The sequence below is a fragment of the Pipistrellus hanaki genome (genome assembly GCF_964339955.1).
Source record: "Pipistrellus hanaki genome assembly, chromosome: 18".
Classification (NCBI taxonomy): domain Eukaryota; kingdom Metazoa; phylum Chordata; class Mammalia; order Chiroptera; family Vespertilionidae; genus Pipistrellus; species Pipistrellus hanaki.
In genome coordinates, this window is record NC_140520.1 from 39,557,554 (window position 1) to 39,573,162 (window position 15,609).

At 51.3% G+C, this 15,609-nt stretch overlaps 1 protein-coding gene across 5 annotated transcripts in view; it reads right to left on the reverse strand.

Annotated features, from left to right (window-relative positions):
* Window positions 1-13,660, reverse strand: part of UAP1 (UDP-N-acetylglucosamine pyrophosphorylase 1) — a 30,815-nt gene extending 17,155 nt beyond the window's left edge. For 2 of the 5 annotated variants that reach the window (XM_084867090.1, XM_084867087.1), the window contains exons 1-3: window positions 13,505-13,660; window positions 7,906-8,238; window positions 934-1,138 (exon numbers count right to left, since the gene is read on the reverse strand). In XM_084867090.1, coding sequence (XP_084723216.1) covers window positions 934-1,138; window positions 7,906-8,185 — 485 coding nt within the window. In that variant the 5' untranslated portion in view covers window positions 8,186-8,238; window positions 13,505-13,660. Of the gene's footprint in view, window positions 1-933; window positions 1,139-7,905; window positions 8,239-10,789; window positions 10,957-13,317; window positions 13,422-13,504 lie in introns of those variants that run through there. The other 3 variants (XM_084867088.1, XM_084867091.1, XM_084867089.1) reach the window with 3 other exon arrangements.
* Between the last annotated feature and the right edge of the window lie 1,949 nt (window positions 13,661-15,609).

Consider the following 15,609-nt stretch of genomic DNA (forward strand, 5'->3'; position numbering starts at 1 on the left):
AGGGCCTGGGCTTAGCACACAATGTCCCTCCAAAGTCCCCACAGGGACCCGCAGGAAGCGGCAGCTGTGTGGGGAGATCTGGGGTGTCTGGGAGGATCACGGAGCCGGTGGGAAGGAACTCTGGCCAGACTCAACCGCAGGACTGGAGGGTCTTCCAGAGGCCTCCTCCGGGGCAGCCACAGAAGGACAGAAGCCAGCAGAGCCTTTGCTGGCCACGTGGGGCTGTTACAGGGTTAGGGGCCTGAGGAAACACACCCACCGCGGATCACCCCACAAGACACGCTAATCCCAAAACTGAGGAGAAAGATGGAGGAGCTACATCAGCACCTCCTAACGAGCCGAGCAGACGCTCCACATGGTGGTGCTCAAGGAGCCCAGCCCCGAGAGGGCCCACAGCAGAGCAGTCAGTGGAGCTTTCAGTGCGGTGGGATGTGTGTGTGTGTGTGTGTGTGTGTGTGTGTGTGGGGAGGTGTGGGAGGGGGGGTGTTCAGAAAGGCCAGATAACCTAGTACTTCAGAACACGAGTTCCTAGGCTAAGAGAACCCACTGGAAATAGAGCCACACCATGTCAAGAAGCTTCAGATACTGAAGATAAGGAGAGACCCTAAGTGCTCTCAGAGAGGAAATCTCCGAATTCCCAAGATTCAAATGCTCAGACGTTCTACACCCGAACCACCAATGAGGAGGAAATTCCCAGAGAGAACCCCTGCACCCAAGGGCCTCCGGTGAGGATGCAGAAGCTGGGGGAGCACACTGCTCCTTCAAGCTGCAGTGCGTACCTTCCTGGCTGCACTGCGTGTTCCCTTTACACACGTGGTGATGACAACCCCCGATACAACCAGCAGAAACACAGTGTCTTCTTAGGAATACAGCTCTCACGCATTCTGAGTACCTTAAACCAGCACACGTTGGGGCCCACAATGAGCCTCTTACCAGGGGATGGTGCATCTGTTGCCATGGCACTTCTCAGCTAGCTGCTGAAGCTTCAGGATTCGCTCTGCTTGAAGCTGGAAAAGGGTCTTATGGGATGGCAAGCCAACATCATACATCCCCTTGGGGTATGTGACCCCGAGCCGCGTCCCCTGCCCACCAGCGAGGAGAAGAACTGCCACTCTGTTCTGAGAAATGTGGAGAAGTCCTAGGAGAGAAAACGCTGGTGTCAGGAAACCTCTAAACATCAGCACTTTAGGGCCAACCCCTGAGGTCACTCTCTGCATAACCAACGAGGACTCCACACTAATCATGGCGACTCTCGTGTAATAAAAACATTTTATTATTAAAAGTTAATTTATACAGCCCAAACCGGTTTGGCTCAGTGGATAGAGCATCGGCCTACGGACTGAAGGGTCCCAGGTTCAATTCCGGTCACAGGCATTTGCCTTGGTTGCGGGCACATCCCCAGTAGATGTGCATGAGGCAGTTGATCGATGTTTCTCTCTCATCGATGTTTCTAACTCTCTATTCCTCTCCCTTCCTCTCTAAAAAAGCAATAAAATATATTTAAAAAATTAATTTATAAGGACACCCAACCAAAGACCAAACATGAAGTAATACACTTTAATGAATCAATGGTCTGATCACTGGAAGGTGACAACCAGAGATGTTACGATGTTTTCCAAGTACTGACTGCTCAGCACAGAGAGAAGAGGATAGGGCGGGAGAGGTCTAGGCTCCAGGGTCAATGGTGACGCTCTTCAATGACCTCCAGCGTATAAATAAATAAACCAATAAATCAGCATCAAGTAATTAGTTCACCAATGAGCATGCTAATGTCCTAGGCAAGCTACCATGCCATACATGTACAGGAAAGCAGCCTGTTAGGAAAGCGTGTGCAGCGCAGCAGTTAGAAGCCAGGCTCTGAAGTCAGGGCCCGGGCCTGAAACCCACCGACTGGATGAGCTCAGGGCGTGCTGGCGGCGAAAGACTGGAGGCTGGGTGATAGGCGTGTTCTATCTTTGGACAGAGGTGGCGGTTACGTGGGTGTATTAATTTGTTAAAACTCCTAAGACTATTATGTTAGTGTATAACTTATACTTCAATAAAATGGATTAAACTGCCTTTTTAATGGGCCATCCACAGCAGCAGAATGTGAAACTGAGTCTTTTTGCTGCTGATTTATTTCTGCTGTTGGAAGCTTGTCCATTTTCACTAGTTGAATATTCAGCAACCCCATATAATAAAAGCCTAATATGCTAAGTGTCTGGTCATCCATCCAACTAATCAAAGTGTAATATGCTAATGATATTCTAAGGCCACTCAACCGCTTGCTATGTTGTGCACTGACCACCAAGGGGCAGACGCTCTGACCAATAGGTTAGTTTTCTGCTGGTATCCAGCAGATACGGTCTGAGCAAGGACCAGGCACTCCCTGGAGCCCTCCCATAGTCCCTCCTGGCTGGCCAACCTCCCATGTCCCTCCCCGGCCCTGATCACCCTGATCGTGCACTGGTGGGGTCCCTCAACCTGGCCTGCACCCTCTCACAATCTGGGGCCCCTCATGGGATGTCAGAGAACCCATTTCAGCCCGATCCTGCAGGTCAGGCTGAGGGACCCCACTGATAAACGAATTCAGACACTGGGCCTCTAGTAATAACCAACCATAATACTTGAATAAAAACTATTATTTAAATAAAGATAAATTCAAGATTGATTTAAAATCCAAATGCAAACAAACAAAACTGTTACTGAACCACAGAGGCTCTCATCTTGGATTTTTAAATCATCCAAACCTCTCTGCCTATCGTGTCTCAGAGCCACCCCATCATCACAGTAAGGTGACACCTCAGCACCAGGCAGTGACTGGGAAGAAGAGGCAGAGTGGATGCTGGGAAGAGCTGGGAAGTGTCAGATGAGAGAAAGCTTTGAAAGCTTTCCTTCTTTCCTGAAGTTCATACTTTCATTAAAGTTCTCAGAAACTGCCCTGGTTGTTGTTGCTCAGTGGTTATTGTCAGGGGTTAAGAGCATGTACCTCAACTGCAAGTTTAACATGTGGAAGGCAACCAATCCGTGAGTCTCTTTCACATTGATGTGGTTTTCTTTTCCCTCTCTCTCTCTCTTTCTCTCTCTATCTCTCTCCCCCTCCCCTGTCTCCCCTCTACTCTTGCAAAAAAAAAAAAAAAAAAAAAATCAATGAAAAAATATCCTATCTTCAGGTAAGGATTAAAAAAACTCAGAAACTCTATTGTTTACTTTCATACGAGAGGCCCGGTGCATGAAAATTTGTGCATTTGAGGGTGTCCCTCAGCCCAGCCTGCACCCTCTCACAGTCTGGGATCCTCGGGGGATGTCCACCTGTCAGCTTAGGGGGGGATCAGGCCTAAGCTGGCAGTCAGACATCACTCTGGCAGCCTGGAAGCCCCGGAGGGATGTCTGACCTACAGGTGAGGGCCGCTCCCTGCCATTAGTAGGACATCCTTAGTGCTGCTGCAGAGGCAGGAGAGGCTCCCGTCACTGCTGCACTGGCAAGCCATGAGCCGGCTTCTGGCTGAGTGACACTTCCCATGGAAGCACACTGACCATCAAAAGGTAGCTCCTCTGTTGAGCATCTGCCCCCTGGTGGTCAGTGCATGTCATAGCGACCTGGTTGTTCCACTGTTAGAGTCAATCTGCATATTACCCTTTTATTATATAGGATCCTTAGGTAATTTGGGTCCACCTAACTTACCAACCTCGTGTTTTAAAATATATTTTTATTGATTTGAGGGAGAGGGAAAGAGATAGAAACATCAGTGATGAGAGAGAATCATTCATTGGGTAATTCCTACATGCTCCCCACTGCGGATCAAACCCACAACCCAGGCATATGTCGGATTGGGAATCAAACCATGATCTCCTGGTTCAGAGGGTCACGCTCAACCACCAAGCCACACCGGCTGGGTTTTTATATGTATTTTTCATATATTAGTACATTGAGAACTTAAAGTTGGCAGCATTTACAGGAAATGGGAGGGTTCACAGTGACGTGCCACAGCTCTATCACTTCCTGGGTAACATCCAGCTTGAATGAGCTCCTCTCATACACCTTGACGTGAGCACCTGCCTGACCTGGAAGACGCCAGGTGCGAAGGCGGGGACTGACATTCCAGCGGCACAGGGTGGGGAAGGCAGGCAACTCCGCCAGGAGAGAACGCAGGTGCGTCAGAACAGATACTTTACGTCTTTATTCTTCTCTTTTCTTTTATCGATTTTTTACAGAGAGGAAGAGAGGATAGAAAGTTAGAAACATCGATGAAAGAGAATCATCGATCAGCTGCCTCTTGCACACCCCTCACCAGGCACATGCCCTTGACCAGAATCGAACCCGGGACCTTTCAGTCCGAAGGCCCATGCTCTATCCACTGAGCCAAACCGGTTTCAGCTACGTCTTTATTCTTAATCACAGCTGAAATAGGATTTTACAGGTTAACCATTTCCCCTAAAATGTTAAGCCCATTTTTTAATCCATTAAACAGACTAATGGAGGAAATCTCTATTTGAACTACTTTTAGTTTCTGGGTGTTACTAGGAATTTCATTAGGTTTAAGAGGGACATTGTGGCCGAAACTGGTTTGGCTCAGTGGTAGAGAGGCCTGCGGACTGAAAGGTCCCAGGTTTGATTCTGGTCAAGGGCATGTACGTTGGTTGCGGGCACATCCCCGGTGGGGGGTGTGCAGGAGGCAGCTAGTCGATGTTTCTCTCTCATCGACATTTCTAGCTCTCTCTCACCCTTCCTCTCTGTAAAAAAGTCAATAAAATATATTAAAAAAAAAAAAAAGAGGGACATTGTGAGCAGTGATGCTGCTGAACTCTATGAGGGTAAAATACCATGATGGAGGTATGTCTTAAAATACTACAGCACCAAAAAAGAAAAAGAGGGATAAAGCAAAAGTCAAAAATGTTTGGTAATTATTTAGTCAAGGTGATGTGAGTGTGGAAATTCATGATACTGTTTTTCTCTCTAAATATCGGTTTCAAAATATGCTTTAAATTTTTCTTAACAAATTCTTAGAGCAGGCTACAAAATTATACACAAATCCATAATTGTGTGTGTGTGTAAAAGTACTGTAAAATATTACCACTGAATATTTATCTCTGGGCTATGGGATGGTAAAAATTTCTCTATAACTTTTAGTTATTTTCCAACTTCTCTAAAATAGATATGTGCTACTTTTAAAGTAAACAAATGTGTTAAAATGTCACTGAAGCCCTGGCCAGTGTGGCTCAGTTGGTTGAAACATTGTCCCGTACACCGAAAGGTTGCAGATTCAACCCCCCTCAATGCCCCACCCACCTAGTCTGGACACATACAGAAGCCAAATGATTGGTGTTCTCTCTCACATCGATGTTTTTCTCTCTCTCTCCTTTTCCCTCTCCCTAAAAGTCAGCACTTTAGGACTAACTCCTGAAGTGCTCTGCACTAAATCACAGAAATTGTTGAGAGGCCACCTTCTGACCACACGTTTCCAGACAACACGCCCACTTACTACCACAGCACGCATGGCAGAGAGCCACCCTTAAGATGAATTTCTCAAATGTGTCACAGGCAAAAAAGCTGATACCAAATGCTAACTTGCCATTATAATATAACACTGGAAGCTTCTTTTGTGCTAAGGATAAGCGGGGGTTTATTTAAAAATGAAGGGGCGGTTTACTAAGCAAATATGCTTTCCCAGCGATTCTGGTTGAAGCCCGGCCCCTCTGTCCAGGCTCCCGCTGTGAGACAGACGTATTGGCTGCTCCTCTCCTCCACACCTGCCTAACTTACAGCACCACCTCTGGCCCCAGCAGCACGGGGCGCCATGCACACACAGAGCCTGCAGATGCAATTCTCCCTAGGGCTGCACGCCTGCACCATGGCACTGCACACTGCCTCTACCTGCCCATTCCTGGGGAACAATGATCTTCCAGACACTACCAGGACCCCCTATTTTCCAAAACATGGCATCACACTCTTCACAATGGCGGTCTCTTCCTGTGACAACTGCCTGCAGAGCCTCACCCTGCATGACTGCATACGTGGAAATTTTTGACTGAGGGCAAAGGATGTAAGGTCAGTTAGCGTCTCCTTCTCCACCCTCCTGTTGAAACCACAAGTAAACATTGTTCCCTGACATTAAGCCAAAAGGAAGTTTGCTTTGTGCCTTCCTATACTAGGCTAGGTTGTCTTCTTTAAAGGAAACATCATCAGTGTAGACTAGTTTTACAAATTCCAAGAAGGTTGTCAAAAAAGACTCAAATTACAAGCCTTGGCAGATGCTTATGGTCCCATTTTACAAGGTCACAGCTCTGCACTTCCCTAAGAGTTCATCCGAACGTTTCACCCCATAAAACTACCAAGAGAAGCATGGCCCTGGGATACTCGCGGGCACCAGAGGCTTGCAGTTGGGGTAGCCGGCCTGGAGAATGCAGGGAAGCAGGAAGCCCTGGCAAGCCCAGGCCAGCAGGGGACCCGGTACCACTCTGGTTCCAGGATCTCTGTGCAGAGGGCCGTACGGACGCCACTCCCTCGGCACAAAGCGAGGTTAGTCTCAGCCAAGCATTCCTTGCAGCTTGCCTGACTATTGTCAATGTTTTTTCATCTCTAACTCCTTTTAAATAAAAGTCATGAAAGATCAGACACATGGAACAGAACTGCTCTGGTAGTGGGAGGTGAAGAGGCTGGAGACGCAGCTGGTTAGACTCTGCTTCCCACCCTACACGAGACAAGAAATAGTTTCCTGGGTGTGCAACCCCTGGGGCCCTTTGGAACACAGTTTGAAAATCAGGTAATCTGTAAGCCCAGAGAAAGAGAGAGAGCTACACAGAAGGCACACTGCTTTTGTGTGTGTGAGAAACAGGGAGTTCCAAAGAATGGAAAGAGAGCAGGCACAGTGTGGTACAAATATGGACTGTAAGGTCATATCTATAATATTATTGCACATCAAGAAAAGTAAACACGGATATCATCAAGCAAAGGATGGTGGTGGGAGGGAGTAAAAACAGGTCTGCTGAGGTCACAGGCCCTTTCTCTATAGTATCCCTGTTATTTTGAGGTGACTTTTGCAGTAATGTTAGAAAGGAAGGAACAGCCAGGCCAGTCTGTTCAGTGAGAAAACGAGGCCCAGATCTGACATGTAACACTCAGGCCTGGGCCGCAAGGCTCAGCCATCCTTTCTTACTGAGGAGGTCATGAAAACCACAGCTCTTAACTCCACCAAAAGGCAACATCTGAGCTACTCTGTCCTTCTCGAAAGCATTAGCTAGTACTAGTTATAGGGATGGGTTTCATGATCTACTTTAGAAGAAAAAGCAAGGTGCACTTCAACAAACATTCCCAGCCAACCCATCGCTCAAAGCCCTGTCCTAAGTGCTGTGTCCTGCGAGCAGGGCAGGACCCGCTGCTCTGCAGAAGCCCAAGTGCAGTGAAGGCGACGAGAACAACTCTCACCACAGGCAGTTGAGAGGAGGCGAGCTGAGGTGCAGAGAAGGGCGAGAGCTCCCCAGGCAGCGCTCCAGGGATGGCCTCATGGCCCGAAGGCAGCACCTCAGGCAGGACCGGGTGAGCAGAGGCTCGGGACTGACTACCTGGCCTGGCTGACACGTGCAGCAGCAGCAGAGGACAAGCGGAGACACGGCTGCAAGTGTTCAAGAAGCATGAACATGTACCTTAGCTTCAGGAAGGGAAATCTAGAAGTATGAAAGCTGAGGAGGAGCCCCGAGGCATGTAAAACTTGAATGAGAAGAGGCTCAGATTCGGCACCAGAAATGAACAGAGACTGCAGGGACCCAGAATGGGGGACACTGCACAGGTCTCGGCAAAACAAGCCCCATCTGTCCCTTTCTGCGGTCGCCTGGTGGAAGGTCGTCTGAGAGTCGCAGTGTAAGAGGGCTGACTTTAACAGGCAGCGGAGCTCACCTACACCTCAGAGCAAACCATCCCGCCAGTACCTTCGCTCTCCCAGGCCTGGAGCTGATCTTGATCTCTAGTGGCACTGCCCAGCACCTCCCGGGGGACAGGCTCCATCCGGGCATCCACCTTCTCTTGCTGGGAGGACTGGCTGAACCCTTCAGTGGCCTTCCGGAAAAAGACGTTCAGCTCCTCAAAGTTCATGGCCTGGAGCTCCGCATAGAGCTCAGCCTGCTGGGCTGCTTCCAGCTCATCCCAGAACTGCAGCAGGTGCTCCTGCCCAGCGCGAGCCAGCTGGTGTCTGAGCTCACTGACGTTCATGACGCCCTGGTGCCAAGCTGTGTGGAAATGGTGTGATTTCTGCACCTAGAAACCTGCAAGAAAAAAAAATCAGCAGGTCAAAGTCCAGCCATGAACCTGGTAGGTTTCCCATGATAAGCAAGTGCATTAAACACACCTGATGGAAATACATGAACTTGGGCCTTTGCCTCACGGTCCCTGTAAGACCCCAAAGTGGTAAGATAACACTGAGCGTCGCATGCCGGACACTGAACACTTCACCCAACGGACTCACTCGGGTGGCGGAGCCGGGACAGGAGCCCAGACAGACTGACTCCCGGCACACCCGCCACCCCGTGGTTGCCTCCTCTGTATGGTTCCCGTGACCACTCAGCCGTCACTGAAAGAGTGCCGGACAGCCTAATATGTCACATCCTCCTTTTCCCTCTAGTGACGGCAATAACTGTTGTATTCAGAATACAACAAAATCCAAAACGGGGCCACATATAATCAATTTTATATCAATCATAACTTCTGCAGATAAGAGATAAAAAACATGTGCATTATCTTTACTAATAATTAAACCCTAAGAGGACATTTAGAACCACCAATGGGTAAATGTTTCCGTGATGACACAGGAAAGTGTTAAACGGCACAGCACTGGAGGAGGGAGGTGCACACAGCTGTGCCTGGAGGGCCGAGTGGATGACATGGGTGATAGGTACAGGCACAGCTGGTGGCCACTGGGAGCAGGTCTACGTGGCCAGCTGTGGATGATGGGAGGGACTAGGGTTGGGCTACCAGGAAATGCAAAGAGCCCTGAAAACGAAGTAACCACAGCACCTGGAAGCCAACAGAGAACCGAGAAGCAGAGGCACAGGAAGGGCCACACAGGCACAGAGGACCAGGCAGCCAGCGCCAAGGACGCACAGTGCTCACTGTGAAGTCCTCCCTGGGCAGTGGCTACTCAGCTGGGAAGGAAGGCACCAGGACACAACCCCAGTACCCATGGGAACAGCAAGGTGCTGTCCACGCCTTCCAGCAATGCTAGAGCAGCACCCGCACGTCAGACACCACGTGCAACTCACGGGGAGCACATCCTAGCCGCCCCGCAGGCACTGCTACGGGACTACTTTGCAGGAAGAGAGCCACGGAGACATCATGCCCAGGGCCTCCACCTGTGAAAGCTGGGATTCCAACTTCACAGACCGCTCTCAATCCATGCTCTTCACCGTCTAACTACACTGCCTGTCGAGCAAAAAAGACTATCTGTGTACGTGTGCATGTGCATGTGTGTGTAAAAGAGAAAGGTGGCAAGAGAAACACGTTATTCATATGGCATTTATTCAGAAATATAAACATAACTGATGTTCATGTAGCTGACTTACTTTGCAAAAAACGGCAGTGAAATGGAGGAAGGAAGAGAAGGCACAGGACAAGTGGGTGAGGGACTTTATGGGACAGTGTGAAGGAATGACACCCACTGTAAAACACTTTCCGAGTCACCACTGATTTGCGACCACACTGAGGCTTGACCGGGAAATGAAAATGAAGGCTTGCTGGTTACCATTAGACACAGCTCTACCACGCTGTGCCCTGACACCCTAACCACCCGCCACTTGCTTCCTTCAGTCTCCATCTGCCGGGACCGGCCGTCTTCAGAGGCCCCTCACACACTCAGGCTGAAGAAAGTCTTTATGGGTTTGGGAATCAAACAGAACCTACTTTTATTGCTGACTCTCTTGCTTGGGCCAAGGAATAGATACATTCAACTCTGGTTTGTAAAATAGGTACAATGAAATTTCCCTCACAAAAATTCAAAGGCATAAATAATCTTATCTTTATAACGGATGAGAAAATGAGGCTCAAAGAGGCTAAGTACTCTACCCAAGGCTACTTACTTACCTCATAGACAGAACAGAAATTCTAACCCAGAATTTTAACCCTGACCCTAATGCTTAAAATCTTTCCACAATTGACAGCATCTATACTAGTAAAAGGGTAATATGCTAATTACACCGGACATCCATCCAGACATCCTGCTGGACAGCCACAGTGGCAGGGACCAAGGCAGAGGTGGTTAGGGACAATCAGGCTGGCAGGGAGGGAAGTTAGAGGTGACCAGGCCAGCAGGGGAGGGCAGTTAGGGGCGATCAGGCAGGCAGGCAGAGGCAGTTAGGGGGTATCAGGCAGGCAGGGGAGCAGTAAGGGGTATCAGGCAGGCAGGTAAAGTGGTTAGGGTTGATTAGGCAGGCAGGAAGGCGAGAGGTTAGGAGCCAGTGGTTCCGGATTGCGAGACCAGGCCTAAACCAGCAGTCAGACATGCCCTGAGAGGTCTCAGATTGGAGAGGGTGCAGGCTGGGCGGAAAGAACCTCCTCTCTTCCCTTCTCCCCTCTCCCCCCTCCCCTGCAAGAATTTCATGCACCAGGCCTCTAGTCTCTCACAAAAGCAGAGGAAATACTAACCACTCAACTGAAGATCTCATGTACAGTTGGGGTTATTAACCAGACTGAGCTCTGGGGTCAGACCAAATGGGGTCATGCCCCAGCTCCACTAGCTTCTAACGCCGTGACCTTGAGCAAGTGACTTAATCTTCCTGTGCCTCTATTTTCTTCTTCATTTGCAAAATAAGGATGAGTCCTCACCTGTAAGGTGCAGAGGATCAACGTGTCAGTACAATGCTGAGCACTGAGCCTGCACAGGCACCCAGGACGCCCTCTCCACACTCTTGTAAAGCATGGTGTGTGCCCAGACCAGAGTCACAGCCTCCTGAACATGAGGATGGCCGCTATTGGAGTCCGCTTTGGAGGATGACGTTTGTCAAGGACACAAGAGCTAAGAGAGAAGTCCAGTCAGTGAGAAGAGTATGAAAATAACCCAGTGAGTAAATGCACTCCAGGAGCGGGTGCAGGCTGAGGAAGGTTGCTGCTCCCCATGCTGCCACTGCATGGAGGACAGATGAGGGCCCAGCCACCTCTCACCTATGTGCACGGGCAGGTTCCTCTCCAGTTTCCTGGATATGCAGATACAGCGGGAGCCTTTCAGAAGGAAAACTATGGAGTTTTGTTGCCATTAGTTCATTCAACAAAGATATTGTGAGCGTGGTGCTCACGGTCAGCCAGGTGATGGACACAACAGTGGGAGAAGCAACTTTGCATGCCCACACCCTGGAGGGAGATGGACAGGTGCAGTGTCAGGAGTGTGACGGGGCAAGTGCTACAGAAGAAAGAAAACAGGATAGCAATAAAGAGTGGAGTGGGCTGAAGAGCAGGGGCTGGCGGCCAGTACGCGGCTGGTGTGGTCAGCAGGGCCTCACTGAGACTTCTGCCAAGACACCTGAACGGCCAGCACCTTGGGGAGGAGCCTCCAGCTGGGGAGCTCCAGGTGGAGCAGCCGCAGCACAGGCTCATTTGGCTGTTCAAGGGCAGCGCAAAGGCTGATGAAGCTGGAGCCACTTCACTAGGGCCCGGGACGCCGGGGTCTGGGCAGCCATCGGGGACTTGCAGCAGGGCAGTGTCTTGGTCTGATTCGGGTTTTAAAGGGTCACATGGCTGCTGTGTGGGGAAAGTGGCCAGCAGAGTGGCAGGGAAGCATCGCATCATCTAGAGGAGAGATGAACAGGGCTCAGCACAAAGGCGAAGGCGGTTCTGGGCAGCCCTAGAGGCCCACAGGCATCCCGCAGCGATGACTGCAGGTGGTGTCCGGTCCAGAGTGGGGACACACAGGTCAGGTGCAGGCATAGGGATGTGTTCAGACTGAGAATCGATCTCCACTCCGGGCCATGGTCTGAGATGGGAGTTCAGAGGTCACCAGCGTACAGGACACAGCTCCGGGCTCCCTAGCCCCCAGGGAGGGCAGGAGGAAACTAGAGCAGGGGCAGTAGACGGAGCCAGGACTCAGGTGTGAGAAGGCCTTTCTATGGATATACCATCATAATGCCATACTTAACTTTAAGATCACCGTATAAAAAAGACAGCTGAGAGACAGGTTTTTATTAAACTATTTTCCAAGCAATGCAGTCTTTCCTAAGGCTGGGTGAGCTCAGCAGGGAGCCACGTAACGAGACCAGGAGGTCCTCACCCTCAGCCTCTCCTCACTTCTGGGCCCTTGCACAACCCTTCCCTCTCTGTGCACACACTTCCAGACAACACCAGCCCCTGCTCCCCCTTCCCCCAGTAACAGCTCACAGGGAGAGGGCTCTGCCTGCTCCGTGTGTAAACACAGTTTAAGATATAAGTCAAACTTTTCCAAAAAGCCCTTAGATACCAATGTTTGAGAAAATGAATCCTCGCAAATAAGACAACTCTGATCCTGGCCTAGACCTCCGTGCCTGCAGCGCCCAGAGGCGGGTCTGCCCTTACGCGCTGTGACAAGCATCCCTGAGGTGGGACAAGCATCCAGCGCTGTGACAAGCATCCCTGAGGTGGGACAAGCATCCGGTGACAAGCATCCCTGAGGTGGGACCAGACTGAGCACGCGGTCCCGGGCGCCACGGACCGATCTTCGCAGTCAGTCGGAACCCGCCTACACCAGCACCCACGTCCCGCACGTGGAGCAGACACAGCAGTACTGAAGTGAAACAGTAAAAAACATTTAAAAGAAAGATAACAATCCCTGACCTTTACTTGTGGTAAATAAATAATAAAAAACATAAAGCACACGTGTACCAACGTCGAAATGACTTTTTTTACCGGAGGATATGTTCCACTGGTTTTTGGAGAGAGCTGAAGGGAAGGGGAGACAGAGAGACACATGGACTGGGAAGCATCGCATCATCTAGAGGAGAGATCGTCCCCGACCGGAATGGAGCCCACAAACCAGGTCCAGGCCGGGCCCTCGGCCGAATCAAACCCGGGGCCCTTCCGGCCGGGCCGCCGCCGCTCCGCGGCCACGCCGGCAGGCGCTGCCCTTTCGGTGAGCCCGGACAAGCACGACCGGCCCCAACCGAACCCTCCCGCCGGCTCCGACCCGCGGGCCGGCGCCTCTGCTCCGCCGGTGCCGGCGCCGGCGCCTCCCGCCCGGCTGGTCCCGGGCAGCGCCCCCGGCAGGTCCCGGCATCCGCAGCCGCCGCCGCGACCCCGACCCGCCCGGCCGCCGCCCGCCGCCGCCCGCAGCCCTCACTCCCGCCAGCGCGGCGCGGCCCGACCGGCCCCTGCGACCCGGGGTCACACACCTCCCGCCACGCGTCCCCGGCGGCGCCCTCGGAGCCGCTGTCACCCGCTCCGGACTCAGGGCGCCGCCACCCCAGTCACGGCCGCCCGCCCGGTCCACGTGGGGCTCCGGCCCCACCCCGCGCCCGCCGCCCCGCCCCACGCCGGCCCGCCCGGCCCTCCCGGCGGCGGGGCCCCTCGGCGACCAACCTGGCGCGACGGCGTCCCCGGCAGGCTCCACAGCCCGCGCTCCGGCTTTATACCGGCCCGGGCGGGGGCGGGGGCGGGGGCCGCGGGGGCGGAGCGGGGGCCGGGCCGGGCCGAGCGGGGGAGCCGCCCGCCAGCCGGCCCCGCAGGCGCCAACGCGGCCAAGCGGAGGAGGAAGCGCCTGGAGACACGTCAGCGCCGCTAGCGCGGGGCGGGGCCTGCGCGTCACTCCCCTCCGACCAATGAGACCGCCACACGCGGCCCCGCCCCACAAGGCCCCGCCCCCTCCCCACCAGGGCCCCGCCCGCGCCGCTCTGGCGAAAGCCGCGGACTTCTCCTGGATCCCTGTGGGCTGCCCCAGCGCCGCGGGCTCCCCTCCGCCGGTGCCCGCGCCCTGATGGCCTGTCCTGTGGTTTTAGGTCCCAGCGCGTAAGGGCAGACCCGTTCACTTTTGCACAAACAGGCAGGAAAGGAGCTGGAAACGCAAGCATAGAGATTAGGTAAACTGAGGCAGTGAGCGCCTGTGGCCTTCCCCTCCTGGGGCTGAGTGGCCCGAGGTCATCGTGGGCCTGTGGGTATGACTGCTGTGCAGTGTTGGGCCTGTCACCCTCGTGTGCGGCCGTGCCGGCTGCTGGTTCAGTACTGACCCTCAGAAGAGCCCGTTACCCTGGGAGCTGAGTTGCACTTCGCACAGTTTTGCAAGAAGTCCCGGACCATTGGGCTGAAACACCGTTAGATTTAACACTGCACAAAGATCCCAGGCATTCCGGAATTCTTAGCTAAAGCAGGCCTGTATTCATTGTCAATTGCAAAACCACCCACTGTATCAAAGAAACAGGAAAATTCGCCCTGTCCTGGAGGGTCAGTTGGTTGGAGGGTCCTCCCTCCGATTGCTGGATGGATTCCTAATCAGGGCACATACTTAGGTGGTGGGTTGGATTCCTCATTGGGGGCATACTGGAAGCAACCAATCAATGTTTCTCTCTCTCTCCCTTCCTCTTTCTCAAAATTGGTAAAAACATATCCTTGGATTTAAAAAAGAAAGAAAGATAGAAAGAAAGGAAGGAAGGAAGGGAGGGAGGGAGGGAGGGAGGGAGGGAGGGAGGGAGGGAGGGAGGGAGGGAAAAATTGACACTGGGTGAGTAGGGCTGGTAAGTTTACACTCAGGAAGTTGAACACGCTCATCTGTCAGGATCCCTGACCTTGGCTCATTTTTCTGTCAAATGGAGGGTTTGAGAGCAGGATCTGCAGAGTTCCAGCTTCGTTACTGCAGTGATCCCTGGCAAGTTAATTAACTCTTGTGTATCAATATTCTTAATTAAATACAAGCAAAAATAAATTGTGAGGATTAAACCAGGAAACACAAGTAATGAATATAGGAAAGAAAAAATGCTAAGTAAGGCTAAGTTTTGATGTTTGAGTGCTTCCTCTTGTGTCAGGACCTTGATACCCTCAGCATTTTCTGGATCCCATGAGGCAACACTTCTCTCAAATCTCCCAGGATAACTGAGAAGAAACACCACGCTGTGAAGGATGCCCAGGCACCATGCAGAGAGACCTAGAAGCCTGCCCACAATGTCACTGACCATTGTCACTTTCAAAGAAGGGGAGAGTTTAAGACAGTTGCTTTCTAAAAAATATGCTGATTGTTTCTCTACCTACTCCTTGAGAAAGTTATGTATGAGGGCTTAGAAAAATGAAAACTGGGAAACATTCAAAATCACAATTCAACCCTTACAAGGAATGTCACTTAACCTTGCTAAACCCCCATTGCCTCCTTTATAAAGTGAGGATAATGTCTACTTCACATGGGTGGAGTAAATGTTTAATGAGAAGGAATTGGTGGTAGTGTCTGCAGTATTATAGGCATTCTATAAATCCTAAAAAAAAAAAAAAAAATGTAAAGATAGGAAAAAGGCTTTTCTTTTTCTTTTTTGTGGCCTTTTATAATTTACAAAGGCCCAGTGCACAAAATTCATGCACATTAAAAAGGGAATTAATTAGAGGAAATATTTTAATATTGCTATTTGCCCTTTCTCTGTAATAGAAGTGTCAGAGATGAAAGGAAATTAGTAAATGTATATGAAAATAATATATAAATTTATTAA